Here is a 24,931-nt window from a genome sequence, read left to right on the forward strand (position 1 = left end):
CCACAAGGAATGCTACAGAAAGAGGTGGTGCAGCGTCAAGCTGGAGTAGCAGAAGAGAACCACAAAGACCAGCACATTCCTTGGCAGCAGAGCTGTGGCCAAGGGCATCCATCCCTTCCAGTATCCAGCTGCCAGGAGAGCCACAAGCTGGCATAGAGCTGCAGCTGTCAGCGCCCAGATAGCCTGCAGTCAGCTTGAATGTGAGATGCTCCTGCTCTGACACCGAGGTCCAGGCTCAGCCTGATGTGCAGCATTTCAAGAACACTCGGTGTCTCTGAAGTGCTTTACAGCTCTTAGCACAGACCCTGCTGCTGTTGGGGGCTGCGAGGCAGGCTTACAAGAAGGCAGATCGCAGATCGTTTTTCTTCCTCTTAATTCACCACAGAAATTAAACCGCAGAGAAGATAGAGAAGGGCAATATAATCTCATTTTAAAACAAATAGCAGATATAGCAGAGAAACAAGCGAAACCTATGCAGCTGTCAGTTTGGTTCCTTTGAGATGCATCGATATCAATCTTTTCCACCCCTCACATCCACCCACTCCGTGTTCCAGCTGGCATTGCTCCTACAGCATGCTAAGGACTCGTGCAATTAGCAGTGCTGTCTTCTAGAGGCTGTGGAGAGTCCCAGACAAACCATCCCCAGGGGCAGCAGGATTGTTTTGTTTTAATCATCTTTTTTCTCCCTCTGTCCTTTTTAAGCACCTCTGGCAAAGGTGAGCGTAAAATTAATCAAGGGGCGAGAAGGAACACATTCTTTTTATTGCCTCACTCAGAAGAGGGTATTTTTCAAGGTAGCCTCCAGAAAGAAAACGACCGCTCTCAAATGCACACAGTGCTGTGATCACAAAAGATCGCAGGCAAGTTCCTTTTAAAAAGGGGTAGAGAGGTGAGTGGTGAGGACTTCTTCAGCTGCTGGAGAAATGTCTTTCAATAACCAAGCAGGTTTTCCCTCGTGCCCTTGTTCAAGGAGCTGTGAGGAAACACACCGTTGCTAGGCATTCGTTATCTGGTGGCCTGTGGACAGCTACAAGCCACAAAGTGGAATAAATGGCTTTGTTAAAAAATTGCCTTGACTGAGGCTGGGGTGCAAAAAAATTTAAATAATATGGGTGGAATCATCAGGTGGACTCTGTCTCAAAGAGAGAAAAAATAGGAGGACTGTTGGAAGGTCCTCTCTCCTTTCTCCCCTCCACACTGGCCCAAATGATGAAGGCTGCCAGTAGCCCTGCTCCAGCAGCTCAGGGTTCAGGTAATGTGCTGCTGAATGGAGGGGAAAAAATAAGTCACACGTGAGCTACTGCAAATGCATTTGGTTGAATTATTAATGGCAAATAGCAGACTTTTCTAATTTAGGCCTATTTGCTGTTCATGTATCATTGATAAATCCATTGCGGTTTCTACGAAGTGACCTGCCTCATGGGCACAGATCACAGCTTCCTTCTCTAATGTTCATCTCTTTGCTACATTCCAGTCTTTAAAACAAGGGGATAAAACACATTCGAGAATATTTTCATCTACGAATGAGATACATCAAAGGCAAAGTGGATGTTAGCACATAGAGCAGCTTTTTCAATGAACACTGTATAAATGCAAACATTTTATATGAACACACATGAAAAATTATGGTGGACTGGGAAACAGCTTTGCCTATCTGAACTAGTTATCAAAATTTGACTCCTTGATTTTGGAAACCATTTCTATTTCTGAAGCCCACTGCCAACCCTATTGACAGTCTCTTCTATTTAGATGTTTTTGAGAAGAGGTGGCCCCAGTTTTCAGGGGAGGTTGTTTTTTTTCCGGCTTTGAAATACATCAGCAAACAGCAAAGGACAGAATTCTGCCTTCCTGATGCCAAGTGTCTGTAAGAAGGGCTATGCTGAGCTACAGGCTCAACAGTGAGGATAAGCTGCCTGTCCCAACCACCTCAGGTGCTTGCAGTGGGCAGCAGTCAAATATGCAGAGCTCAAAGGAACATTTTTGTAAGTCAAATGCTCTCGCCTTTTCATGTGCATGATGCTCTCAGCCTCTGAGCACTGGGAGAGCATAGCATAGGGGAGGATCTACTTGTGGAAGGCGCCCCTCCACCGGCATCTGAGTGTGCAAAGAACCTGCAGTAATGCTGTGGCTCTTTCTTCCCTTACAAGAAATGCTGCAGACAGAATGAGCTGCTGGATATAAGAATTCTCAATTAGTGCATTGTTTGCAGCGTATTGATTGGGAAAAAAAAAAAAAAGATGAAGAAGAGGGGAGCAGGTGTTTTTGCTCTGTTAATGAGCACTGTCTGGAAACCAAAGGGAGACTCAGTGGGGTTCTGCTAGAATACATAATAAATAACAGCCCTTTTTTTTTTTTTTTTTTAAGCCTCTGAAGAATATGGATTTCCAAGACAGGCAATATTCGAGAACATGGATTTCCAAGATAGAATAACAGCAAACTCTCATCTAGAGAATATACTGAATAAGAAGCTATAGCAGTGGAAATAGTTATTTTTATCCTGACAGAAAGCTGTGATCTCAGTGCTCTAAGATGGAGGGCCTCGTGCATGCCCACAACATGAAAAGAGAGAGCTGTACAGAAAGGCCAAGCTACTCCTGACTCCCACAGATACCTCTGCACCATGCAACATGGTACCTACCACATCCCAAACGTTATGCAGGATTAGGTGTTAAAATCACTGCCAGTTCCTAAAACGGGTGCTAAAAAGCCACTCTGAGCTCTGGGGGCTGCCTCTGCTTTTGGGAACTGGGCTTGGTTCAGGTTTGTGCACTCGGCATTCCCCACCCCAAAATGGTGACCTCCATGGTCCCCAAGACATGGGTCTGAGCACAGTCAAGCAGACAGTGCAGTAAGGATGGCAATAAGTAACTCTAGTGCCCAACCATCTGTATGCCTCTGCCCTAACAGCAGCCCAACTGCCTGCCTGCAGCTTCCTGCCCACAGCACCGAGTTGTCCCCCTCTAAAACCCACTCTGCTTGATTTCACAGAGAGCCAGTAGCTCTCAATAAAGGCCAGAGTGCCTCCAGCAACCTTACAAAGAACAAAGTAGAATCTGTGCCTATAAGCAGAGCAGCTGGAATTAATGAAATACTCCATGCAAAAACCTCTTCCTTTTTTTCTTAAAGACTAATGACACTTTGCACATGCAGCTGGCAGCTCACAAAAGCCCCTTGGTTCATCTTTCTAAAAAACAGTCTTCTGGTTCTTATTCTTGAATTGCTTACAGAGAAACATATTCGTTATGGAAAAAGGGATATTATCCTATTTTGAGACTGATCTCCTGCATGCATAAAATTCAACGGGTGATACAGAACTTACTGCAAACTGAGCAAAATGGAGTCTTTATTGTAGGTTGTTTTGAATGTTTTCTTGTGTAACTGTAGTCTATCCAGAAGCACCTGTGCAGTTACACACATGCATGGACTGTCACAGGCAGGCAGTTGTAAGCACCAGGTAATAATAATTCAGGAGTAAGGAGTTATGGCAATAGCTTATGGGTGGGCACATCAACATAATTAACAACACAGTATAGAAATATGCAGAGAAAAACATAGCTACAACTACTCCTGAACAACTGGGTACAAGTTGAGGAGTTCCTGGATTGTGCTGGCAAGAAATGGCTGCTTAATTGATGTGTTGCTCCTTGATTTACCTTGCAAGGCAGAAAATCACCTATTCCACCAAAGAGATCTCATGGTTCATGACAAAGAAGGTACTATTTTTCTGGAAAAATTAATCAAGAAGAAATTCAGCAAAACAATTGCTACTTTTCCCCTCCTGACTATCTCTCTTCCAGCTGAAGCATCAAAGCAGAACGCCATTCTCAAAATTTACAGATCAGGGTGCAGATAACCATGCTTCTTACTCTCAATTCTTCCCTTGTGTGCCCAAATTCAGCCAGAAGCCCTGAGGCCAGGGGCCCTGCCACATCTAGGATGCTCAAGGCTTCCCTAAGAGAATTCAGGAGGTACCTCTGCCTCTGGTGCTACCTTGCTGAACACGTGAGGACTGTAAATTGTGCCCTACTATAAAATATTTGATAGCAGCACAACTGGTGTTAATGGGGCTTGGCAGAGCACACATAGTTTTATGAAGTTCTACGCTGAAAATGACACAATCAACCATTACCCACTAAAGCTAAATTTAATTTTCCTCTGTGCCGCTCCACAACATCCTTCTCCTACAAAGATCCTTCTCTTAAATAAAGCAAGAAAGGCAGTAGACCTTCACAAATTAGAGCCCCAGTCTCTCTCTGACTTTCCATTCACTAACTGGATTCATGCTAGTTTAAAAGTGTCAGATGTCCTTTCCTGAAATAAAGGAGAAATATCATTGGCATCTCAATTCGGCTGAAAAATAGCCGGTCTCTGAAAGAGGTAATCGGGGACATGGCAGCTCCTAAATCTGTTTGATCTGTTCCAAGAAGCCTGTGTCTGAGGTGGAAGCACAGTTGCCCCAAATCTTTCTTGTGCTACCTGACTGAAGTAACACTGATTTCTTTAAAAATAGAAGCCAACAAAGCAAAATGAAAAGAAGACCTGCACATCCAAAACTCAGAGGCCATTCATGCAGCTGTACTAAGAGATGAAAAATACATCAAATAGGCCTAAAGTATTTCTGTAAGTACTGTGACCGAGCCGCGATACTTCTATGAGTTTCCAAATCCTCACTGCTGCTGCTATATAAACTCTGATGACATCAATTATATTTATATCCAGAAGACCTTTGCAAACTTCCTTGGAAATACTCTGAAACAAGTTTTACAAATCTAAGCCAGAACCTATCCGAGACCTTGGGGAAAATGTGGCTGAAGAGCTGAAGAAGGAAAAGTGAGTCTTGGGCAATCATGTGTTAGAAGAAACTAAGCAACAAACAGCTGTGCTGTTGATTCCAAGCTTACAACAGAGCAGGTTCCCAGCTAGTGTACAAGGACTTCAATTCCTAGCCTGAAATGCTACTCCATCACAGTCCTTAAATTGCATTGAAAAGGCAGATGATTCAGAACTTATGTAAGACTTAATTGTTTTTAAGCTGGTCATTCTACACCACGCTGCTTTTCAGCCTCCTTAGTTTACAATCAAGAGAAAATATCATTTCTTCCCACCCCAAAGCCTTTTTCTGTCAGGCTCCAATCTGCATAAAATTTCTTCTTCCAGCTTACTCTCTTAAAAATTAAACAGCAGTCATACAGCATTGGATGCAGTAGATAGGAAACCCATCAGAATTATATTAAACTTACAGAGCTGGCTTATTATATTGTCATAGGATAGATGACAGAAAATTTTATGTGGCTATCACCCATAAAAGCAATTTAAATATATACTCTTTTGAAGCAGCATCTTCATTTGAATACTACAGTGAACCATTTTAAAACCATCTATGAAATGACATTATCTAGAGATGATCTAAAAAATGAAGTTCAGAAGTAACATCCAATTTTATAAACTGTAGTGAGATTGAAGCTACCACTTTGGCCAGCACAGAATCTAGCAGAAAGTCTTCCACAAGTCTTAGCAAATACTTTTAATTTCCTATGCAAACAGAAGTGAAGAGCAAGCCACTCGAAATCCACTTACCTGTTGAACCAGTCATCTGTATAGCGAGGGTAAGGGTAGGGATCATTGCTGCTGAAATCGTAGCTAGCTTGGGCATTCTGCAAAACACAAAGCTCAGTGAACACGTAGGAAAGCAGATATGGTGGAACACTAGGTGAAGCAGGACACACGTACCCACAGAAAATCTCATTAGGTATTGGGTTCTTTTTTCTCCCCTGGAAAAGAAGATGTCATTCCTTCTCTGTGAAATTCTGCTTGTTTGTGTTTCAGCAAACACCATTTTGGATGCTCAACACCACTCCCAAAAGTGCTTTATTAGAGGATTTAGGTCCTGTTTCAGCTTAATTTGATCACCCCACCAACATTTTCATGAGCTATTAGGCTACTTAGTATGGCAGGACAAAGATTAAACAACATTTTCCAATCAGTTTTAGAAATGGCCACACACTTGGGGTCTTCCTTCTTACTAAGAAAAATAGTATGGCTATGAAATTTTTCTCAAAATTCTAATGTGAAAACTGTATTAATGTTCAGGACATACATGTCAAAGTTCTCTCTGCGTATTTTCTTGATCCTTCAGTTGTTTGAACAGCTTTATAAATGTGGCTGTCGGACCCTTCTGAGAATTCCATCCCAGCCTCTCCTTTTTACACAATCTAAACCACTCATGATTTTGCCCCATCAGCAGAGCTGAGGACACTCAGCAACTTTTTGATGCTATATTTGAGAAGCAACTGGAGAGTTTCAGAAAGTCAAGTGCATCTTCTTTCTTCTCTCTCAATGAAAAGAAATAAATTAAGGGTGACTGAAAATTAAGCCTTTAAAAATATTTAGAAGCTTCCTCACAACTGTATGATCATAGAGTTTATATTTTAATAAACACCATACACAAGGAGTAGAATTATGTTAATTCTTAATTAATGTACATTCTTTTTAAGATTTGGCTGAGCATGCTATTGAAGATAATTTGAGTCTGAATAGCTTTGCTCCTAAAAACATTCCTTTTCAGCAAATTCTCAGCTCCAGGGGTGCAGGAATAGGCAGTCCATTAGTAGCACCAAAGTCTTTGGATTTTAGATTCAAAATCCCCAGCTCCCAAAAACTCTTGTGCCAGAATGAAACAGAGACAATATTGTCCTTGACCCTTGGAGGGCAAATTGAAGTATCTTTCTGGTTGCTGTCCAATGAGTTTTTGGGTCATCATTCCAGAGAGCTTGGTTCTTTATATTCAATATGGACACTAAATATTCTGCAGTATTTGAATGGAGTCCAGGCTTGCAGAATGCCAGCCACATGGTTCAGTGCTGTTCTCCAGCTCAGATATAGCCAAATACCTTTATAAGTATCTTTACTGATCTCTCAGTATCTCTAAACTTAGGCCCTGATTTTCAGCCTTAAGATGCCTGTTTATAATTTCAGCTGTAGCCACAGGTTCTCAGTGCTTCTGAGCCTCTGTGCCCAGGTGCATGTTTAATTTACCTCTTTTAATTATCACAGTTGCTTATACAGCACTTTGAATGGCATGGATCTGTATGAGCAAAGAGTAAATAGAATATGACTTTTCAGCCGGGGAAAAAGGGGAACTTGACAGTTGTCTATAAATCACAAATAGCACAGAGAAGGTGGACAGGGAGTTATTTACTACTTCTCATAATGCAAGAACTAGCAGGAATCCACAGAAATTACCAGAGGGAAGATAGAGAAGCAGCAGAAAACAGCAAGAATTGCTTTTCCACAGAGTATGTAATGAGTTACAAAATTCATTGGCCCCCAGCAATACAGAGGTCAAAAGCCTGAAAAAAAAAGAGGTTAGACAAATTAATAGAAAATGAATCTGGAAGGGGCATTAGATGCTGTGCTTTCTCTCTCTCCAATAGTCCAGAAAACTGCAAACACTGGAAGCCAGGATGCCACAACCATGTAGGCACCTGATGGCCTCTGGCCTGGTGGCTGTGCTGCTCCTCCAGCACCCACTCCTGGCTGGCTGTTGCTGGAGACTCTTTCTACTATTGCAGGAATTTCATGAGTAACACAAATCGTTCTGTGAGATGTGGCAACTCACACAAGAGATGGATGATGTACCACAACTAGGGTCCTGTGTGACAAAAGCTCTGGGCAGCCTGGTCTGATGGTTGGTGACCCAACACATAGCAGAGGGGTTGAAACTAGATGATCATTGTGGTCCTTTTCAACCCAGGCCATTGTATGATTCTATGAAAAACCTTGTGGCACATATAGCCTATCTCAGTGATACAGAGGAGGTTTGGATTCTGCAACACCCAGGGGAGTTGCAATAAGGATTTGCACAAGGGGCCAAGTCTCATCCCACACATAAGAAGAAATGAGCATCAATAAAAACAAGTGAACGTGTCAACAGTCCTGTTCTTTATTAACAAGTTGTATGGGGCTGCTGAATCATGGCCTGAACCTCTAATTAATCACCTGAGGTGAGCAATGAGTCAGCCACGAAGCACAGGTGCAGGCAATTCACCTGTGCTGCAGGAAGGGGTGGAGCCTGGCTGCACCTCTCCTAGACCTCAACCAAACTCCTGGATATACTATATCATCTGTATATTCACTGATTGTACACAAGTGCAGTATCTACTCCTAGCAGAACAAGGTGGAAAAATGCATCTTATGGTAAAATTAAAACAGAAATGATGACTCTCTGAGCAATTTAATTAGAAGACAAAATCTACTCTGTCAGTCTAGACTTGGAAACCTTTGGAGATAAATGAATTCCAATCACAAATTAAATAAACTTCCTTATATTGCTGCCTTGGACTAGACATGGCCTGGAAATAATGCAGACTGCAGATAACTGAGCTTATTTCCAGGGATTTCAGATCTTTTTCACATAGCTATGAGCTCACTGGGTACTAAATGTAATCCAACATATTGCCAATTCCTTACTCAGTTAGAACTTCTGGTTTCACTTCATTGTATGGATGAGAATTGAAACTCAGTTGTGAGTAAGCTCAGGTTTTTTTCTCATAGGGAAGGAACACAGTTGTACTGACATGGGCTCTGAGTTGACAGGAGGGCTGCTGAGGCTGATTTTTTCAGGAAAACATGAGACATTCAAGCGCATCATGAAAGCTATCAACCACTCCTGACTCTGTTAATTTCCTTGTGTAGAGAATTATAGATGGAAAAATCCTTCTAGCTGTGCAGACATACCACTTGTGTCTAGAATGGTGATGGGAAAATGGATTCCACAAATGATTCAGCCCACTCTGCAGAAGACTGAAGCTCTGCTCTATGTCCCATGTAACCAACAGCCAGACTATGGAAAGGTTGCTTTAGGCAGGCTACAAACCAGGTTGCACAACGCTCTTCCAAATCTTTCAGTTTTTACTCACTTGATTTTGGATAGCTGCACTCGGAGGAAAAAGATATCTAATTTAGCAGGAACCATCGACAAAGTGCAAAATTAAGAAGAGTTCTTGGAAAGAAAACAACTGCTGACTGCAAGATTTATCTTCATTAAGGTCTTTGGAAAAAGACGGCAAGTTTCATCTTCATAAGCGAACATTCTGCCCACGCTGTGAAAGCTGTGGAACTGGAAATGAAACAGCACTGACGAGTACAAATGGACTGCTTCAAGTCCCTAATTTAAAGATCAAATTCTCAAATATCTAAGCTAGAACATATTTTATTTTTCCTTCCCCGTTCCCCCCCCAACCCCTACAGCACTGGATCAAAAAAGGAACGGCTTCAGTTGGTAGCCAAAATGAATCATCTTGTGTTCTGGGAAGTGAACGCTAAAATCTGTGACCTGCCGTTCTCATCCACAGGCTGGCCCTTCCAGCAGGCAGCAAGAGACTGTTTATCACTAACTCAGAGATGAGGTGGCAATGAAAAGCAGTGCATGTGAAGATCTGCAGCAGAACAGTGAAATAAAAATATATTGCCTTTCAACTCATGTAATTTGGTTTTTCAATATTAATGTCCTACCAGTAGGTATTTCTCTTAGACTTGATTTGTCTGTCTGATATTTGGTTGTCAGTATCTGATGTAGTTGCCCAGTCTTTCGACCATCAGTGGAATGATCAGATTCAGGAAGCAACTCAGTACTGTCAGTTTTAGGCTGGAGTCTAGACCTGGATGAGTCCTGAAGCATGGCATTACAACAAGATCAATCTTACCCCCTGTGTTCAATCAATACCAGTTCCTTATTGTAAAAAGATTTGAACCTGACGTTCATCAATACATAATTACATGTAAATAATTTCAGCTGTATAACAGAGAATGGCTGTTTTGCTATGAAAGAGAGCAATTATCTTGTATTTTAAGGCATATCTCTACTTCTGCTATCTAGTTTTCTGCATCTTTATCCCAAGTAAGATGCTGACAAAAAATGATGATGAGATTCTTTCAATCATTTACTAAGTAATAGTTTATATACTAGGATACAAATTGATGACTTTTACCTGGGTATAAAATTTAGCTTTCCTTAAAAATAAGCTTTGCCTACCCAAGAATTGCCCTGTACTTTTAAAAATATATGCAGTGCCATCTTCTCTGTAAAACATTCATTCTGTATAATACAACAATAACAGTAAATCAATTGTCCCATGTGTTGCTTAGATCTGTAATAAAATTATGTACCTTGAGTAATGCAGCAAGCCCATAAATTTTTATATAGCTTTACAAGCCTCTAAAGAGTAATTCACATATAATTCTCTTTTCCTCCTTAACTCATGAAATTTGCCTATGCTTACATGAAAGTCCATGAAAAAAAAAATTAAAGAGAAACGTCTACTGGCCACAATCTGATTCTATTAATGATGTTAAAGCACTGATGTATTTAGCCCAGAGATTTAAAATAAAAGAAACATTTTTAACACAAATGGCATTTGCCTTACCCTCTTCAAGAAACTGCAATTCTTTGTAGATCTGACACAGTGAGCTACCTTTTACTTGTTTGAATTCTTTACTCATCCAAAGAGGGAGCAAACTCCTGAGCTCAAATTACAACGTATGACCTCTTTGACAAACTGTATTAAAATAACACTGCATGTCATACGGTGGGAAATGAAATTCAGCTTTGTAGACTCAAGCCTAAGAAAATAGAAACGCTTCCTATGAGGCAAAGAAAAGGAGGCAACGTGATATTTTGCCTAGGAGGAATGCCATAAAGCTTAAAGGTCATTAATGAAAAAGAGTCACAGCTGCTGAGTCAGTAGTCATACAGTAGCCATCTTCCTCCGCCATGGGAACTATGCTATTCTAGATCTTGGTTGGATTTTTTATTTTGTTTTGTTCAGAAAAAAAAAAAATATCTGCAAATTCTTAAGCAGCTTTGCTTTTCCATGAGCTAATTTACCTGTCCATACTTTTACCCAGCAAATCCAGAGCTGAATTCAGGACCTTGTCAACATCAAGAATACATCCACAAATGGGTTGTATTCGAGTATATTAACCACAAAAAGTGAATTTGCTGTCAGAGTGTACTTTCATCTCCCTCCAGAGACATAAGCTTTTTACCCAGTTCTTACAGGTATATTATAAAAGAAGGAATACTCAGTCATATCTTGAATAATTTATAAGACAGCAGCACACTTTTCTACCATCCTCCTTTTCAAAGCAGTCACAGAAAAATAAATACAAATCTCATTTGAAACAGATGGAGAGGCATGCCAGGTCCTGAATACTACCCAAGGTGCCCATAAACCATCCTAGCATTCTGGATTCAGGTATTCATTAGAGGCTCTGCTTGTCCCCAAAGTGAGCAAGTACATAGCACATCACAACGTGATTTCACAACGCAAAGCAAACCTGCTGCACACAACAGATGAGTGGAATAAAACACCACAAAATAAGGAATACAAGTAAAAAGGTGTGAAAGATTACTGAAGTAGGGATCTTTGAAGCCATTACTTCATGAGAAGCTAACATCATTGCATTGTTCTTGATCAGTTTGCCCTATCTATACAGCAAAGTGTGGGTTTTCTTGCAATATTTGCTGGTTTGTTGAAATGAAGAATTGGGAGGAAGCTCTGATGTGGGGGAAATGGCAAATGACCCATTTTGTCCCCTCAAGTAACTGGTCTTGCCCTTCAGCAGCCTGTTAGCTGCTAAAGAAACCGCTTTCCAGCTTCCTGGATCTATTAAGAGGCCAAGAAGTCTTCTTTTAACTGGACAGATTTGAAGTTACAACTGAAAAATCTCTTACCTCAATTCTCTTAAAACTCAACATTTTAGGTTTAGGTAAAATACTAGGTAAATTACAGCCAAAAGAGTAAAAGCTGACTATTATCAACATTTGGCTAATGCTCATTTTATAAGAGTAAAGGCATTTGGGGTAACAGATGTTACCACTTCTAATAATCCAATTGTCAAAATTTATAGGAAGACATGTTTACTGTGTCACCTGCAATATTGCTTCTTATTTTGCAAAGCAGAAAATCTGACACATCTTAGGTTTTAAAAAACAGAACAAACAAACCAACAAAAAAAGCCCCATGCAACTGAAAAAGAGATGGGGCTTGCGTTTACATTTATATCTATCTGTGCTTCAGTAGTATTATTTTTAAAGTAACAGCTATGATGAAAAATAGCTTAACAAGATACCTTAAACTGCAATCTTTCTTTAGATTAGACAGATTTCCTTCATCAAGTAACTGATCAGCTTCTCTTCATCTCACTTGGCACTACCTCTTATTTACCACTTATCTTATTTTTTTTACTAATTTCTGTTCTGCTTCCCCTGCAGATCAAAAAAATAAATGAATCAGAAAACCCAGATGAGTTACATTGCCAGCTGGCACTTTTTGGCATGCAATCATCCTCAAAGTAAAGCTTGCAGCTAAAATTGACTCATTAACCATTTCACATGGGGAAAAAGCACCTATGTAGTAAGTAAAGCAGTGAAACAGATCAATCTAAGGACAACAAAGTTTTTCAGTCTTCAAATAATAGAAGAAATAATCCATTCCATTCTTAGCTATCAAGACTGCTGAGTGTTTTCCCAGTATAGTAAATCAAATGGAAGGCCAGATGCATTCAGCTACATGCAGTCTAGCTCACTGTGGCTGCTCTTTGCTGTTGCTTGGCTCAGAGGTATACAGTCAAACAAGACAGAAAACAAACAAAAAATAATCACAGAATCTTAGAGAAAAATTAAGTTGAACTTTTTTTTTCCTTAATTTTGAAGAATGGAGCACAGTTTTGATTCTTCCTCCACACTTTTCAGGATGATGTGGAAGAAACCTGAAGTGCACCAAAGCTGTTAATTACTTAGAATGAGAGCTCCTCAAAGCAAGTTAATTTAGAAAAAATGAGACATTTCTACTCAGCCAAGCACTGCTTAAATTTCAGAGCAGATGCCAAAAATCTCTGAGACATGCCTCAAACTTACTAAAGAGTCACTGAATGTTCATAGGTAGGCACATTACTGAAGACGATTAATAAATCAATTACAGGTAATGAGTTCCAGGGCAAGTGGCAAATTTAAAGCTATAAGTCTTCAGCTCATGAAATGAACTCTTTGATTTCTTTAACTCAGGGAGAGGGTATTTGTGAAGAAGAAACATGGTTTCTGAGTAGCCAGAACCAGAGAAGCCCTTGGACCATTTCATGATGTTAGCAAATATAAAGAGCAAAATGAATCTTACTGAAAAATACTGTGAACACACACTTGGTACACCAATATCATGTTGGGTGCTAAGCTGCAGTAAAGGTTGTGTTTGCAGAGCTGTGATAGCAGCCAGCACTTTCAGCCTCTGTCAGGGATGAGCTGGAAGGAAAGGGAGCTAAGCTCTCTCTCCCTCCTCTCAATGGGCTCAACTCAAAGCCTACCAAAACCAGCCACAGGCTTTCCTACCATAATACCACAGGCAGGATTTGGATCATATCCAACACAAAGGCCTCATTCTTAAGTGCCACGGGGTGGATAAGGGACATGTTTCTCCAACGTGGAAGAAAATCTGTAGCTCAGTTTTTGCAGTGTTCAGCAGTAACTCAAGAACAGTTCTGAAGCATGACAGGGCAAAGAGAAGCCGCTTGTGCTGGCAGAGCAAACGCTGCCCTGCAGCTGCATGGAAACATGCCCCTCCATAATCACAGAGGCACTGCAGTCAGAGTCAGTAAAAACTGATCAGTTATCAGCAATGCTTCCAGCGAAGTGCACGAATACTGGTCATATGGTTGTAATAGCACTCATAAAACAAAACTGGCAGACTGTTGAGGCTGGACACTTAAAACCAGTTACACTAATTGTGCTTGTAAAAGACAGGCAAAGTGCACCTTTGCAGAAGATGGAAATCAAGTGGCTTAGATGGTTTGGTGAGGTAACGACAACAGACAGATCTAGTTGATGGTGTTTGTGGAGAGGAAGAGGAGGACTGGGAGAGCTACCCTTGTTACACAAGAGCACTGAAAGTAACAAGGGGCAAGACAGTAAAGTGAATGGTTTCTCCTTGTTCTGAAAGGTTTCTTAGCTGACAAGAGAAGAACCAACTGTTAACAAGCACTGAAGCAGTTTCACCTAAATTGCATGAGTATGGATGATGACAAAAGGACACAAAAAAAATGACATTGTAAGTGGATCAAAAGGAGGTGAACAGTTCAGAGAAGAGACTTAGAAAACATAATGCAAGCCATTATGTACATTTATTTCATCACAGAAGCAAATAGAAGCTGATTTACATGCCTTGGAGTTACAAGGTCTTGAAGATCTACTCTTTTATTCCAATTGCATGCTGACCTCATTAGCATAGGTTGAGTGCATTGCAAGAGAGTATTCCTGTCACTAAAATCTGTCAAGTCATGCTGGGTTCTCAGGGACTTTAATGGACTAGTTTATATGCTTTTCTATTAATTAAAAATAGTTTCTTTGTTTATTCTATGTGAGAGACAGGGAAACCATTGAACAGCTAGATCCAAAATTTCAGGGAGATAATGTGAGATTGCAGAACAATCTCGTGTAAGTCTACATGTACTATGTACTGTGCCACTGTTTATGCTTTTAAACAGTACATATCATTCCAGACTCTTCTCTTAAATTATTCTGTTTGATTAACAGCTGATGTTTTCACAGCAATTTATTGGATGCGTAAATTTAAGAGATGTCCTAGACATCATTAGCTGACAATGAGAGATTCACAATTGTATCAGTCAGACACGGTATCGCTTTTGACTAATTTTTCAACTAAGTGCCTCTCACTGAATTAAAGTGATCTTGTTTCTTCCAGTAGGTAACAATTGTTAAAACATACACTAGCATTGAAATTGCAAAGTCCTTAAACATAGCACAGATTTCTGTACTCTTCTTTGTACATAGTCAAAGAGAGGCCTTTAACAAAATGCAGACCACAGCCTGACTGCAGGACATTTCCAAAGAACTTCCATTTCAAAGTTTAAGAGCAAAGAATAGGGGGAAGGTGTGACTGAGCTGTGCACTGGCACACCTGTGTGCACTAGCACACCTTTCATACAATTGCTACACAGAATGGGAAGAAGCAGAAGCTTCATCAAATACAAGCTCCTGTCCTGTAGTGAAAGACGTTATCCTGCTTGGTCATGTTTCCACAGCTTTTGGGATCCTTATTTGCTCTGATGAAGCTATAAAGCCTGTCTCTTGTGATGACTGAAAAAAGCAATACGCAGTAGAATAAATCCAATAAACCTGCTGTTTGTACAGTCTGCCAAATTTCTGACTGCCCTGGACTTAATGCAAGGGCTACTGGTGACTTCAATGAGACCAACATTTTATCAGACACTGTGCACTGCTATTTTGTTCCCCTCTAAGAAAGGCTCATTATTCTTACTGCTTCTGTTGGGAGTGCAACAGAAAGTACATTATTTTTAAATCAAAGCAATGTGAAATTGGGCAGACATTCAAAAATATCTTAACAACCTACATACCACACTAGTTCATCTACCAAGAGAAGAACTATTATATACAGAACACATGAATGCATACAGCAGTGTTAAGCAATGCAAAGCAAGTAGCTGCATCAAGATGAAGTGCCAAACAGAAAAAAAATGAACTAATTTCAAATGAACCAAAATAACTTCCAGGCACAGTGAAGGAGAGGTGTTTAAGTACTGGAGTCCTTTTGCATCTTTCTCTACTGTATTTAGGCTAGCATTTGTTTGCACAAGATAGCAGGTTCTTTGTGCCTTCTTGCTTTTCTCTACTGGAGGCTTACCCAAGGGACTCCACCAAAATCTCCTTTTTGCATGCCATTGTTTGTCATTAGCACGCCCACTAATAAACAGAGGGTTTGAGTCCTTTTTGCCAAGTCAACACTAGGTCTGAAGGTCCATCCTTGTCACCTATCAATTTTTTACAAAGCTTTTTGAGGGATAAGCATTCTCCACAAACGCCGTCTAATTTAGACTTCTCTGCTAAGACCTTAAGTAGACAAAACGTAACTACAACATGAAGTTTAATGAAGTTCCATTTCAATGCTGAACGATATTCAGGGATTTCAACATCAGCAGTGTCTTAAGCAGGATGAGCAGTTAAAGTAATTATTTTCACAAAAAACAGGAACTTCCAAATGCAAAAAACTGCAAAAATATGTTTGGCTTTTTTCAATTAAAAATGTGTTATTTTCTCTTTGGGGAATTAGAAGCTCCTTACTTAATTTTACTGGACTTTGGTTTAGTATTACATGGTAGGCACTGCCTCCAGGAGGATCTGCATTTGAACCTGTCCTCCTTAAGCAGACCATAAACTAGAGTGGCATTTTGTTGCTGCTGATTTAATTCAGAAAGTTCCAGCAGACAAATATTTAAAGTTGAATCGATCCAAAATAGAAATATTTTATTTGTATTGCCCCATGGACACTTACAGTTTATAAAAAGCTCATCTTTGCTGGCAAAAGATATTGTTCTATTGCAAGATTTCTGGCCAGTTCCAAAAGCTAAACAGTCTCCAGAAAAGAATGTAATATACAACCAAAACAGAACAGTATCAGATCCCTTCTTAGCAAACAGTGAGAACTGATAACTTTCCTCTACTTGCCTTGTCTAAATAAAAGAAGAAATTCATTTAAAAAAATTTCTTGGAGAACTCAGGAGAGAGGCACAAGCCAATTTTAAAAGTGCCTGTCAGATGAAGAAATGTCCTTATCTGCTTTTCCACCTCTGCACATTTCTCATTTCAAGCCCTTATTTATTTTCCTTGAACGATGCCTTAAGTGAAAACTAATACCACAGCTTAATGATTAAAGTGATTAGCCACCTTACACTTTCTCAGTGTGCGGTTGATTAATTAAATACATGGATTACAGGGAAAAATAACTGCTGCGGACAATGTGTGGTCCTTAGCTTGCAAAATGAGTATCTTTGGCACCACGCCACATTGCTTGCACATGAAGCATGCATTTAACATGACAAATATCCTTTTCAGGTGGTTATAATACAGCAGAAAGCCGAAAACGTTTTGCAGCATTCACTGTTTGGAAATAATCTCAGGTAAGTGCAGCTACCATACATGAATCATTCTGATTCTGGAAGAATTGTACTTTGAGGATATTTTATAGCCAGCATAGATTAGTTGGCCTGAAGAGGTCCACATCCATGGAACAGTGCCAACTTCAGCTGAACACAGTGCACTTGGAAACAGCCAAGTATTTGGAGTCTAGATCTCCCCCAACGGACTCTGGCAAATGCATTATCATAACATCTTTTGACATGAGCAATCCTGTTTTCAGCTATGAAAACAGCTCTGTGTGTGACACAAGCTGTCTCTTGCTAAGGCAGTTGTGCCTCCTTCACAAGTTACTGCCTCCTCTGCAGCAAAAGCCTCTTTCTATGGCTCATGGCCACACTTAATGATCCGAAGGAGAAATAGTTTTAAATTCTTTCAGCTCTTCTATTTTTAATTGAGTTGAAAGCTATAAGGCTTTGATAACATCTTTGGTTACAAAACATTCTTGTTTTTCATGAAGTAAGAAGACACTGATGTCTCCCTTACACAGCACTGTGCCTTCTCTCTCCCAGCAGCAGTGACTATTTTAGGTAGCTATGAGATAGAGAAGAGGAACTGTGCAGTCATCTTTAGTAAGCTGCAGCACGTGAGCTCCAGTGTAACATGTACCTGTAAAAGCAGGTGCTGCTGGGAGCAAGGGCAGGAGGAAAGGACTGTTGGAGGGGCTTCATTATGTATTACATGACATTAAGCATTTTCTGTACGTGGTAAACTCAGGCCTTCCAAGTATGCAAAGCACCCCTTTTGCCTGGCTGATCTTATCAGAGGAGGCATCAGCTCTTTTTCAGCTTTCCATATGTTCAGAGAAAAAAAAACAGATTGCCCAGAACAGAGATGAGTCCAGAAGCTGATCCTGCACATAGTAATAGAAGAAAACCTGCCAAGTCTGACACAGAGATCTTCATTCCCTTCCCACTAAATTCTAATTCATCCCAATGAAACCTCAGCGTCTTGCATGTCCGTAACGACCATCTTCCAAAGACTGAAAACCAGCTTCCTAGCTGCTAGAAGTCATCTGAGCAACATAAGCAGCTGACAGTAGGCCATCAGTTTCTGTTGCTAACGCATCAGCCAGCCTGCATCCTTTTAGCCTGGCTAAAGAGAGGTTTCATTTTATCACTCAACAATTTCTTGATGAAAATTCTGACACAATCTACTTCAAGAACATCTATCACAGCATGCAGAGTGAATGTGCAAAGTGTTAGCAGAAGGATGCAATTAATCCCAGATTTTGGTGGATAATTTTTAATTGATATGCTAGCATTTATTTTGGAAAATCTATTTGCAAAATACCCAACCCCACAGCAACGCATTTAAAAAAGAAAGAAAGAAAGAAAGAAACCAAGCAATCTAAAATCCAATTAGCAATGTATTGAACTATCTGAAACAGTTTGTTCTTTATCTTTTGATATGGTAATGTTACTTCAACATTGCAATTAAAAATAGGTACTAGCAATAATGACCAGGGTGTAGAGTTTGCCCATAAAATACCTTTGATGTATTAGCAATAAAGCTGTATTGACATTAAGCGCACAGTGTATGCACTCAATAAACCTTTGAAATGCAGGAGGAGCTGCAACTGTGCAACTGTGACAGGCTCTTTTGAAGTTCTCTCCGTACCAGATCTCCTCAAGCAAACTCAAATCACTCACTGATGCCAGGCAGGGTTTTCAGACAGTTTCCTCCAAGTTTTTGTCTTAGAAGGGCAAAGTTTTTCTTGCCACCACTTACAAGTGAATTCTGTTTGACTCAGGCATTGTATCAGTTGGGATTTCAGTGAAGTAGATCAGCAGGGTCATAGTAGCATGGTTCAATAGCTGTCAATGGAGCCCTGTCAACTTACAAAATCTCACCACTAGGCTGAGGAATTTTAGGGCAGATGCTGATGATTTACAGTGCTAAATCATCACTGACATACAGCCTCCCTCTGCATGCAAGGGAGGCTAAGAAAAAAGATCCTTTATGCCATAGCTAACTTTACTGCGGATACCACAGTATATAATTTATTGCCTGCACTACTTATTTCTCTTCTGGCTGTAAAAATTATTCAGCAATGCATATGTTCCTCTAGTAAACAATGGAAATTGCAGGTCATAACAGAAGAACATTTCCCTGCTTCTCTGCTTATAATTATGCTAAAAGTATTCTGTGTGCCTCTTGGCAGGACAGGGGGACCTGTTAGCACAACTGCTGGTGACAAGGCCCCAAAAGTTGAGAGAGAGATTGCTTTGCCTCTTGAGCTGTAGTCAGTCGGAGAGAGAAGACAGGCAAGTCCAGAAAGGAAGTAAGGAAGTCACCTTACCTGAACATATTATATTACTACTGATCACTGAGAATGGCTGCATGATTCCCATTTTACAGGTACAATACTTTTTAAATAGTTTTCTGCTCAGTCACTTCTTGTTCTTCAATAACAGATGTTAGACATGCCCTCTTCCTTATCCCTCCTTCATTTTTAAAAAAAAAAAAGCTTTTAGCTTCAGGCATTGAAACCAGCAATTTTTTACTCCTGGTCTGAGTGCCTTGGTGGGACTCTGATTTTGTTCACCACTGCTAATCAGGGATAAATCTGCTTACACAAGATGATCAGCTCCCTGCTGCTGTAAATGGGATAATGCAGCTACACTGACCTTCAGCAGCAGACACGAGACAAGTGTGAGAGTTACAGAATACAAACTCATGTGAGGGAGAGATCAGTTCATATTTCTGCTCATGGCACAACAAATCTGCTTGCTCCCTTAGGCTTTTCTTTAAAAGAACGTTCTAAAGTTTGTACTGCACAACCCCCACTGCTGCTTCTCCTCTTTTACTAGACACATCTAATATGCAGCCCTTGTTACTTTCCTTCTCTTTCTCACTCAGATGCTGTATCTCAGAGAAGTCCTGAAAATTGCTGGCTTTGTAAGCACAGTCTGAGTTGAAAGAAAAGCACGGAGTGCATTAGGCTTCAGCTTTTTAATTATCAGTTCATAATGAAGGGTTCTCTTTGTGGGGAAAAAAAATAATTTCCTGAAGGCTGAACCTCTGCAGGGTTTCCAAGGCATGGAGGAAAATATCGATCCTTTGACAATGAGTCTCTGCATTCACAGTGCAGAATGGAAAATTCCAGCTTTGCAAATAACCCCCAAAACCCAGAGGAGCAAGTGCCTGGACTGCAGCTTGCTGAGTGGGGTACAGGGGGAGCAGTCCACCCAGACTGTGAGAAGGCATGTTCCTTTTCATGTCTATAGGAAGGTTGTCAGGAAGGAATAAAGGTTCATAATTCTCTTGGCCAGCTAAAAAGAGCATTTGGGGTTTGGTTGGAGTGAGCTGGATACAAATGGAGAATGTATTTCATTCACATGCAAAGAATAGATGTTACCTATTTGAATTCTGAGGTTTCTTGGGCTGTTGTAGGAAAAGCAATGAAATATTTAACTTTGGGAAACGTAAAACATCTTGAACAAAATTATTGAAACAATACATTTCCTCATTCCCCCATCCCATTTTTGCGGCTGCAACGTCAATTCTGCACTCCAATTTGGGACAAAACCAACTTTGACATATCAGACTTTCTAAAAGAAAAGATATCCATGACATAAATCAATCCTAATTAGAAAGTTTCATATGCATAAGAGTAATCTTTTACACTAACTCAGGCATGTCCAACCCATGACCACATAGCACACGTGTCCCAGCCCAGCCCATCCCGCCCCACTGAGTGACCTGGCCCAGCCCGGCTTTGGGCTAAAACCAGGGCAAAGGGAAGATGCTGTGCAGTGCTGATAAATGGCAAATAACTGTGTGCATTGTGTTATACTGGCTAAACACAGTCCTGTGAATAGCAAAAAATATGCAGCCGTGCTTTCTGTTTTGATAAAGGAATTTGAGAATAGTTTTCAAGATTTCGGGGAAAAAAAAAATCACCAATTTTTTGATGTACTTGAGATTCCATTTTCAGTTGACGCAAATAGATCACCTGCAACCTTTCAAATGCAATGGTTCAAGCTGCAATCAGATATTCAACTCAAAAATCTGATTACGTCTGTATACCAGACTTCTCTAAAATATATCTTAGCAGAGAGAAATACTGTTCTGTTCACAGTCTGCCTTATTCCTGTCACTGCTTTTTGGCAGTATGTACTTCTGTGGACAACTGTTCTCCAGGATGAAGCACACAAACAGTAAAATGTCATCAAAAATCTCTGACGAACACCTGAGAGCTCACTGAGAACTGCAGCCACTGCCACTGAACCAGCCTGATGTGTCTGTCATAAAGACAGGGTCACAAATCACACTGGTTTCTGGTTTTGTTGCTCTCTTTTGTTATAATAAAAAACATTTAAAAATAAAATGTTTTGCTACTTATATACATTAGCTATATCATATATTTTATATGATATGGCCCAAACAATCCCCCTTCATTCAGTGCAGGCCAAGCAAGCCAAAAGGTTGAACACACATGGACTATGTGATACTAAAAAAGTGAGATTGTGTGAGTGCCTTGCAAGACAGAGACAGATCACATATCATTGAAATTAAGGAAAAAAAATACAAAATGGTTTGTTTTTCTTTTAGAGAGCTCTTTCTCCTCTCTGATCCTCATTATATCTTAGTGCTAAACCTCCGCTAACCTGGTCAAGCAAAATAAAACAGCAATTCAAAATGTAAAAGCCAACCGAAACCATTCAATGGAAGCCAAGGTTTTGTACTTGAACAATGCTAACGTGCTGAAAGCATCACCTTTGAGAAACGTTCTAATTGTTCCCAGTTTTTCAAGAAAATGAACAGATATTGCTGTGATATGCAAGCATTTGTGCACTTGAAAAACAAACTTTTAATTTCCTAAATATAAGCAGTGCAGCCTAAAAGAAAGCTGTCCCAAAGTGTAAATGCCATGAAACACTAAACATGTGGTACAGGAACTGTGCAAGGGTGACTGCAATTGTTGAAGAGAATTAAAGATCCATTCCTAAGAGACTGACTTCATTGCCTTTCCAGGTCTAAACTAATCTTTCCTCCAGGTTGGAGTTAAATTCTTGCCTTTAGTTCATGCCCAAATTACTACCTACAGGGAAATAATGCCCTTGTGGCCTCTAAGATGCAGCAGAAGCTATCAGAGCAGGGTCTCCTAGGACTCAGAGGCATGTGCAGCCTTGCAGAGAGAGGAGGAGAGGTAAAGCAGGGGTGAACTGAGGCCTGCAACCGCTGTGCTGTGCTTCAGTGAGTGAGGAGATGGAAAATTTAGCAGCAGGAGCTGGACTTGACCTTGCCCTTCAGCAGCCACCTCTCAGACAGGGCTACTGCAGCCATCCCTGCGAGGAGGTGCCAGCATCCCTCCTTGCTTACCCTGCACATAATGCGCCAATTTATCAGCACTTTTTCTGGCAGCATCCTCTGGCATATTCAGCCCCTGTTTTCATATTTCTATATTAAAAGCATTGGGTTTGTAATTACTGTAAGTCTGTGATCTTTCAGATGGAGTTTCTGCTGCTCCTTAATGGTTATTTATCAGACCAACCCCTCGTTCCTCAGCCTTCTCCTCTATCTATGCCTGGCTATTGACCTGCCCTGTCCAAGCCAGGCCGAACCCAGCACTTAGCACTGCTGTTCATCCCTCAACAGCCTGATTACTGCTTCACAACCAGATCAATCTGTGTTTAAATAAAGCCATTCCTACGCAGCATTTTTAAGATTCTCTCTTCAAGATCAATTTCTTCACAAGTCTTCCACGCCTACCGCTAAAAATTTGTTTTCTCCTTTCCCAATCAGCTTGTCTTCTGTTTCAGCCCAATAGTTCTTTGTCTATCTCCAGCTCCATTGCTTTCTGACTTCTAGCATGATATCTTCATTGTCATGATATTCTCTACTCTATTTTCCATTAGATACTAAAATACTCACTATTGCCACTCTAAGCACTCACTTTTGCTAAGCCTGATGAGTATTTATCCATCAGACAGAGAACATTTTTAGAATTGAAAGACAAAACACAGTATTACTAAACATCTATTTTTAGTTTCTGGGCATGATCCTAGGTTCACTGCTAACAACAGAAATGTTCCTACTTTGCATTAGATCAGATACAGGTACACAGTTGTAGCTTGTTTATTCAAAACACGATTATTTTAGAAACAGGGTATTCTCTTGTGCTTTGTTCATGCCTGCTGCTGCAAAAGCAAGTAAGTGAGCAAAAAGCACGTTCTGGCCCTAGATCGCATGCTAAAAGCATTCATGCTGAGAACAATTCCTGTGATGACAAAGGCTATCTTCTAATAACATTTTTAATTCATACAAACTTAGTGAAACATCCTACTGAGTTATTCTTCTTGGGTGAGGGTTTTGCAGTTAGGGCAGAAGGTTTAATTAGCTCCTATCGAGTTATTAAGCCAGTTCATAACAAGTGAAACAGGTTATCTTGCACTTCACCTCTCCAGTCAGCTATTTCCCAAATCCTTTACCCAAAGTCTCTACCCATATATTCTCCACCATTAGCTATTTAATACAAGGAACAGATTTTCATCCTGTGTGTTCTCTTTTACTTTCCAAGTTGTAACAGCTAATATATAAAAGTAATTGCCCTACTCTTTCTAATTTTGGAGCTATTCTTTCTGCATGGGTCATTTTACCAAAATTTCCAGTTGCTTTTGTTCTTTTCATTTAACTGCAGTTGAAAACCAAACCACATTGCTCTACTGAGGAAGCCTGGGTTACTGAAAGAAAGCTGCTGACTGCAGTAAAGGAGCAAGACCTAAAGCTGAGACACTGCAAGTCATCAGGCAAAGAGCCACAACTTTTCACCCTCAGTGCCTTAAACACAGTGTGAAAGCTTCACACCACAAAAGCAGCCTGAGGGTGCTGGGAGCCCTTCTAGACACCTGGGGACACGAGTGCTAGTGACCACGAGGGGCTGGGAAGAGTCTGGAAGAATTAAGAAAGATTAAAAGCTGCAAGTCTAAAAGTAAGCCTGAGGTATGTATGAGGAACAGTCAGTTGACACTGTGTGTGCTGATAATACACAATCTGCCCTGCGCATGCTTTGGAGCACCAGACCAAATCACCTGTTATAAAGGAATTAAGCTGTTCCAGGAGGTTTCAAAAGCTAATGCATGCTTGAGCCATGGTGAACAATAGCAGCCTTGCAACAGCCCACAGCTCCACGGCCTTCCAAGTGACAGGTGTGTTCTGCATCTTAATAGCAGGATTTAAAGCCAATTCCCAGGTTACTCATTTCTGTCCCAAATCCAATACTGCAAACTGCAGCTTATTTAATGTGCCCAAGCACTGTCATTCCTTTATAAAAAGCCTTGTCAACCTTTTCATTCCTTGCACAGGCAGCCCCATTTTTAGTCTGCTTATTTCAATATGAAATGTATCATCACTAAGATCAGCAGTTCAGCCCAACCGTTAGCCTCTTCACTGCTCACAATTTTGTAACAAAGAAGGGCAATAACAATAAGAAAATTCACATTTTACAGAAAAGGTCAGCATGTACTTACATAATTAGAGGCAAGATCAGGATGCAGATAATCAATTCCTGCAATAAGATAATGAGAGAAAACAAACTGAAGGTTAAGAGTTCCAAAAATATTTTCTAATCATCACAGAAAACAAGAAACTAAACTCCCTTGCAGCTGTAGGAAAACAATCATGGTGAATAATGCCATTGATAGAAATGAAATTTCAGTTTTTATGTATTGATTTATAAACTGGGACATCACTTCTGATGCAGCCCCAGCTAGGAGATGTCAATCATTTGTGCCAAAATTCAGGTGCAAATTGAGAAAGCGAGCTTGGTGATGACATTTATTGGCCTGCTTTGTCAATTGCATCATATCTGTTTAGTAAGACTAGCTTAAATCACAGTGTATCTATATACAAAGAGCTGCCACATACAGCAAAGTGTACCAAATCTGTGAACATCAGTGAACACTAGATCAGTAGAGCACACAA

At 40.3% G+C, this 24,931-nt stretch overlaps 1 protein-coding gene across 1 annotated transcript in view; it reads right to left on the bottom strand.

Annotated features, from left to right (window-relative positions):
* PCSK2 (proprotein convertase subtilisin/kexin type 2) overlaps window positions 1–24,931 on the bottom strand; it is a 92,029-nt gene that overhangs the window by 20,837 nt on the left and 46,261 nt on the right. Inside the window, exons 5-6 of the mRNA XM_048935770.1 lie at window positions 24,478–24,515; window positions 5,578–5,654 (exon numbers count right to left, since the gene is read on the bottom strand). Coding sequence (XP_048791727.1) covers window positions 5,578–5,654; window positions 24,478–24,515 — 115 coding nt within the window. The remainder of the gene's footprint in view (window positions 1–5,577; window positions 5,655–24,477; window positions 24,516–24,931) is intronic.

This window comes from Lagopus muta, chromosome 2, assembly GCF_023343835.1.
Source record: "Lagopus muta isolate bLagMut1 chromosome 2, bLagMut1 primary, whole genome shotgun sequence".
Taxonomy (NCBI): domain Eukaryota; kingdom Metazoa; phylum Chordata; class Aves; order Galliformes; family Phasianidae; genus Lagopus; species Lagopus muta.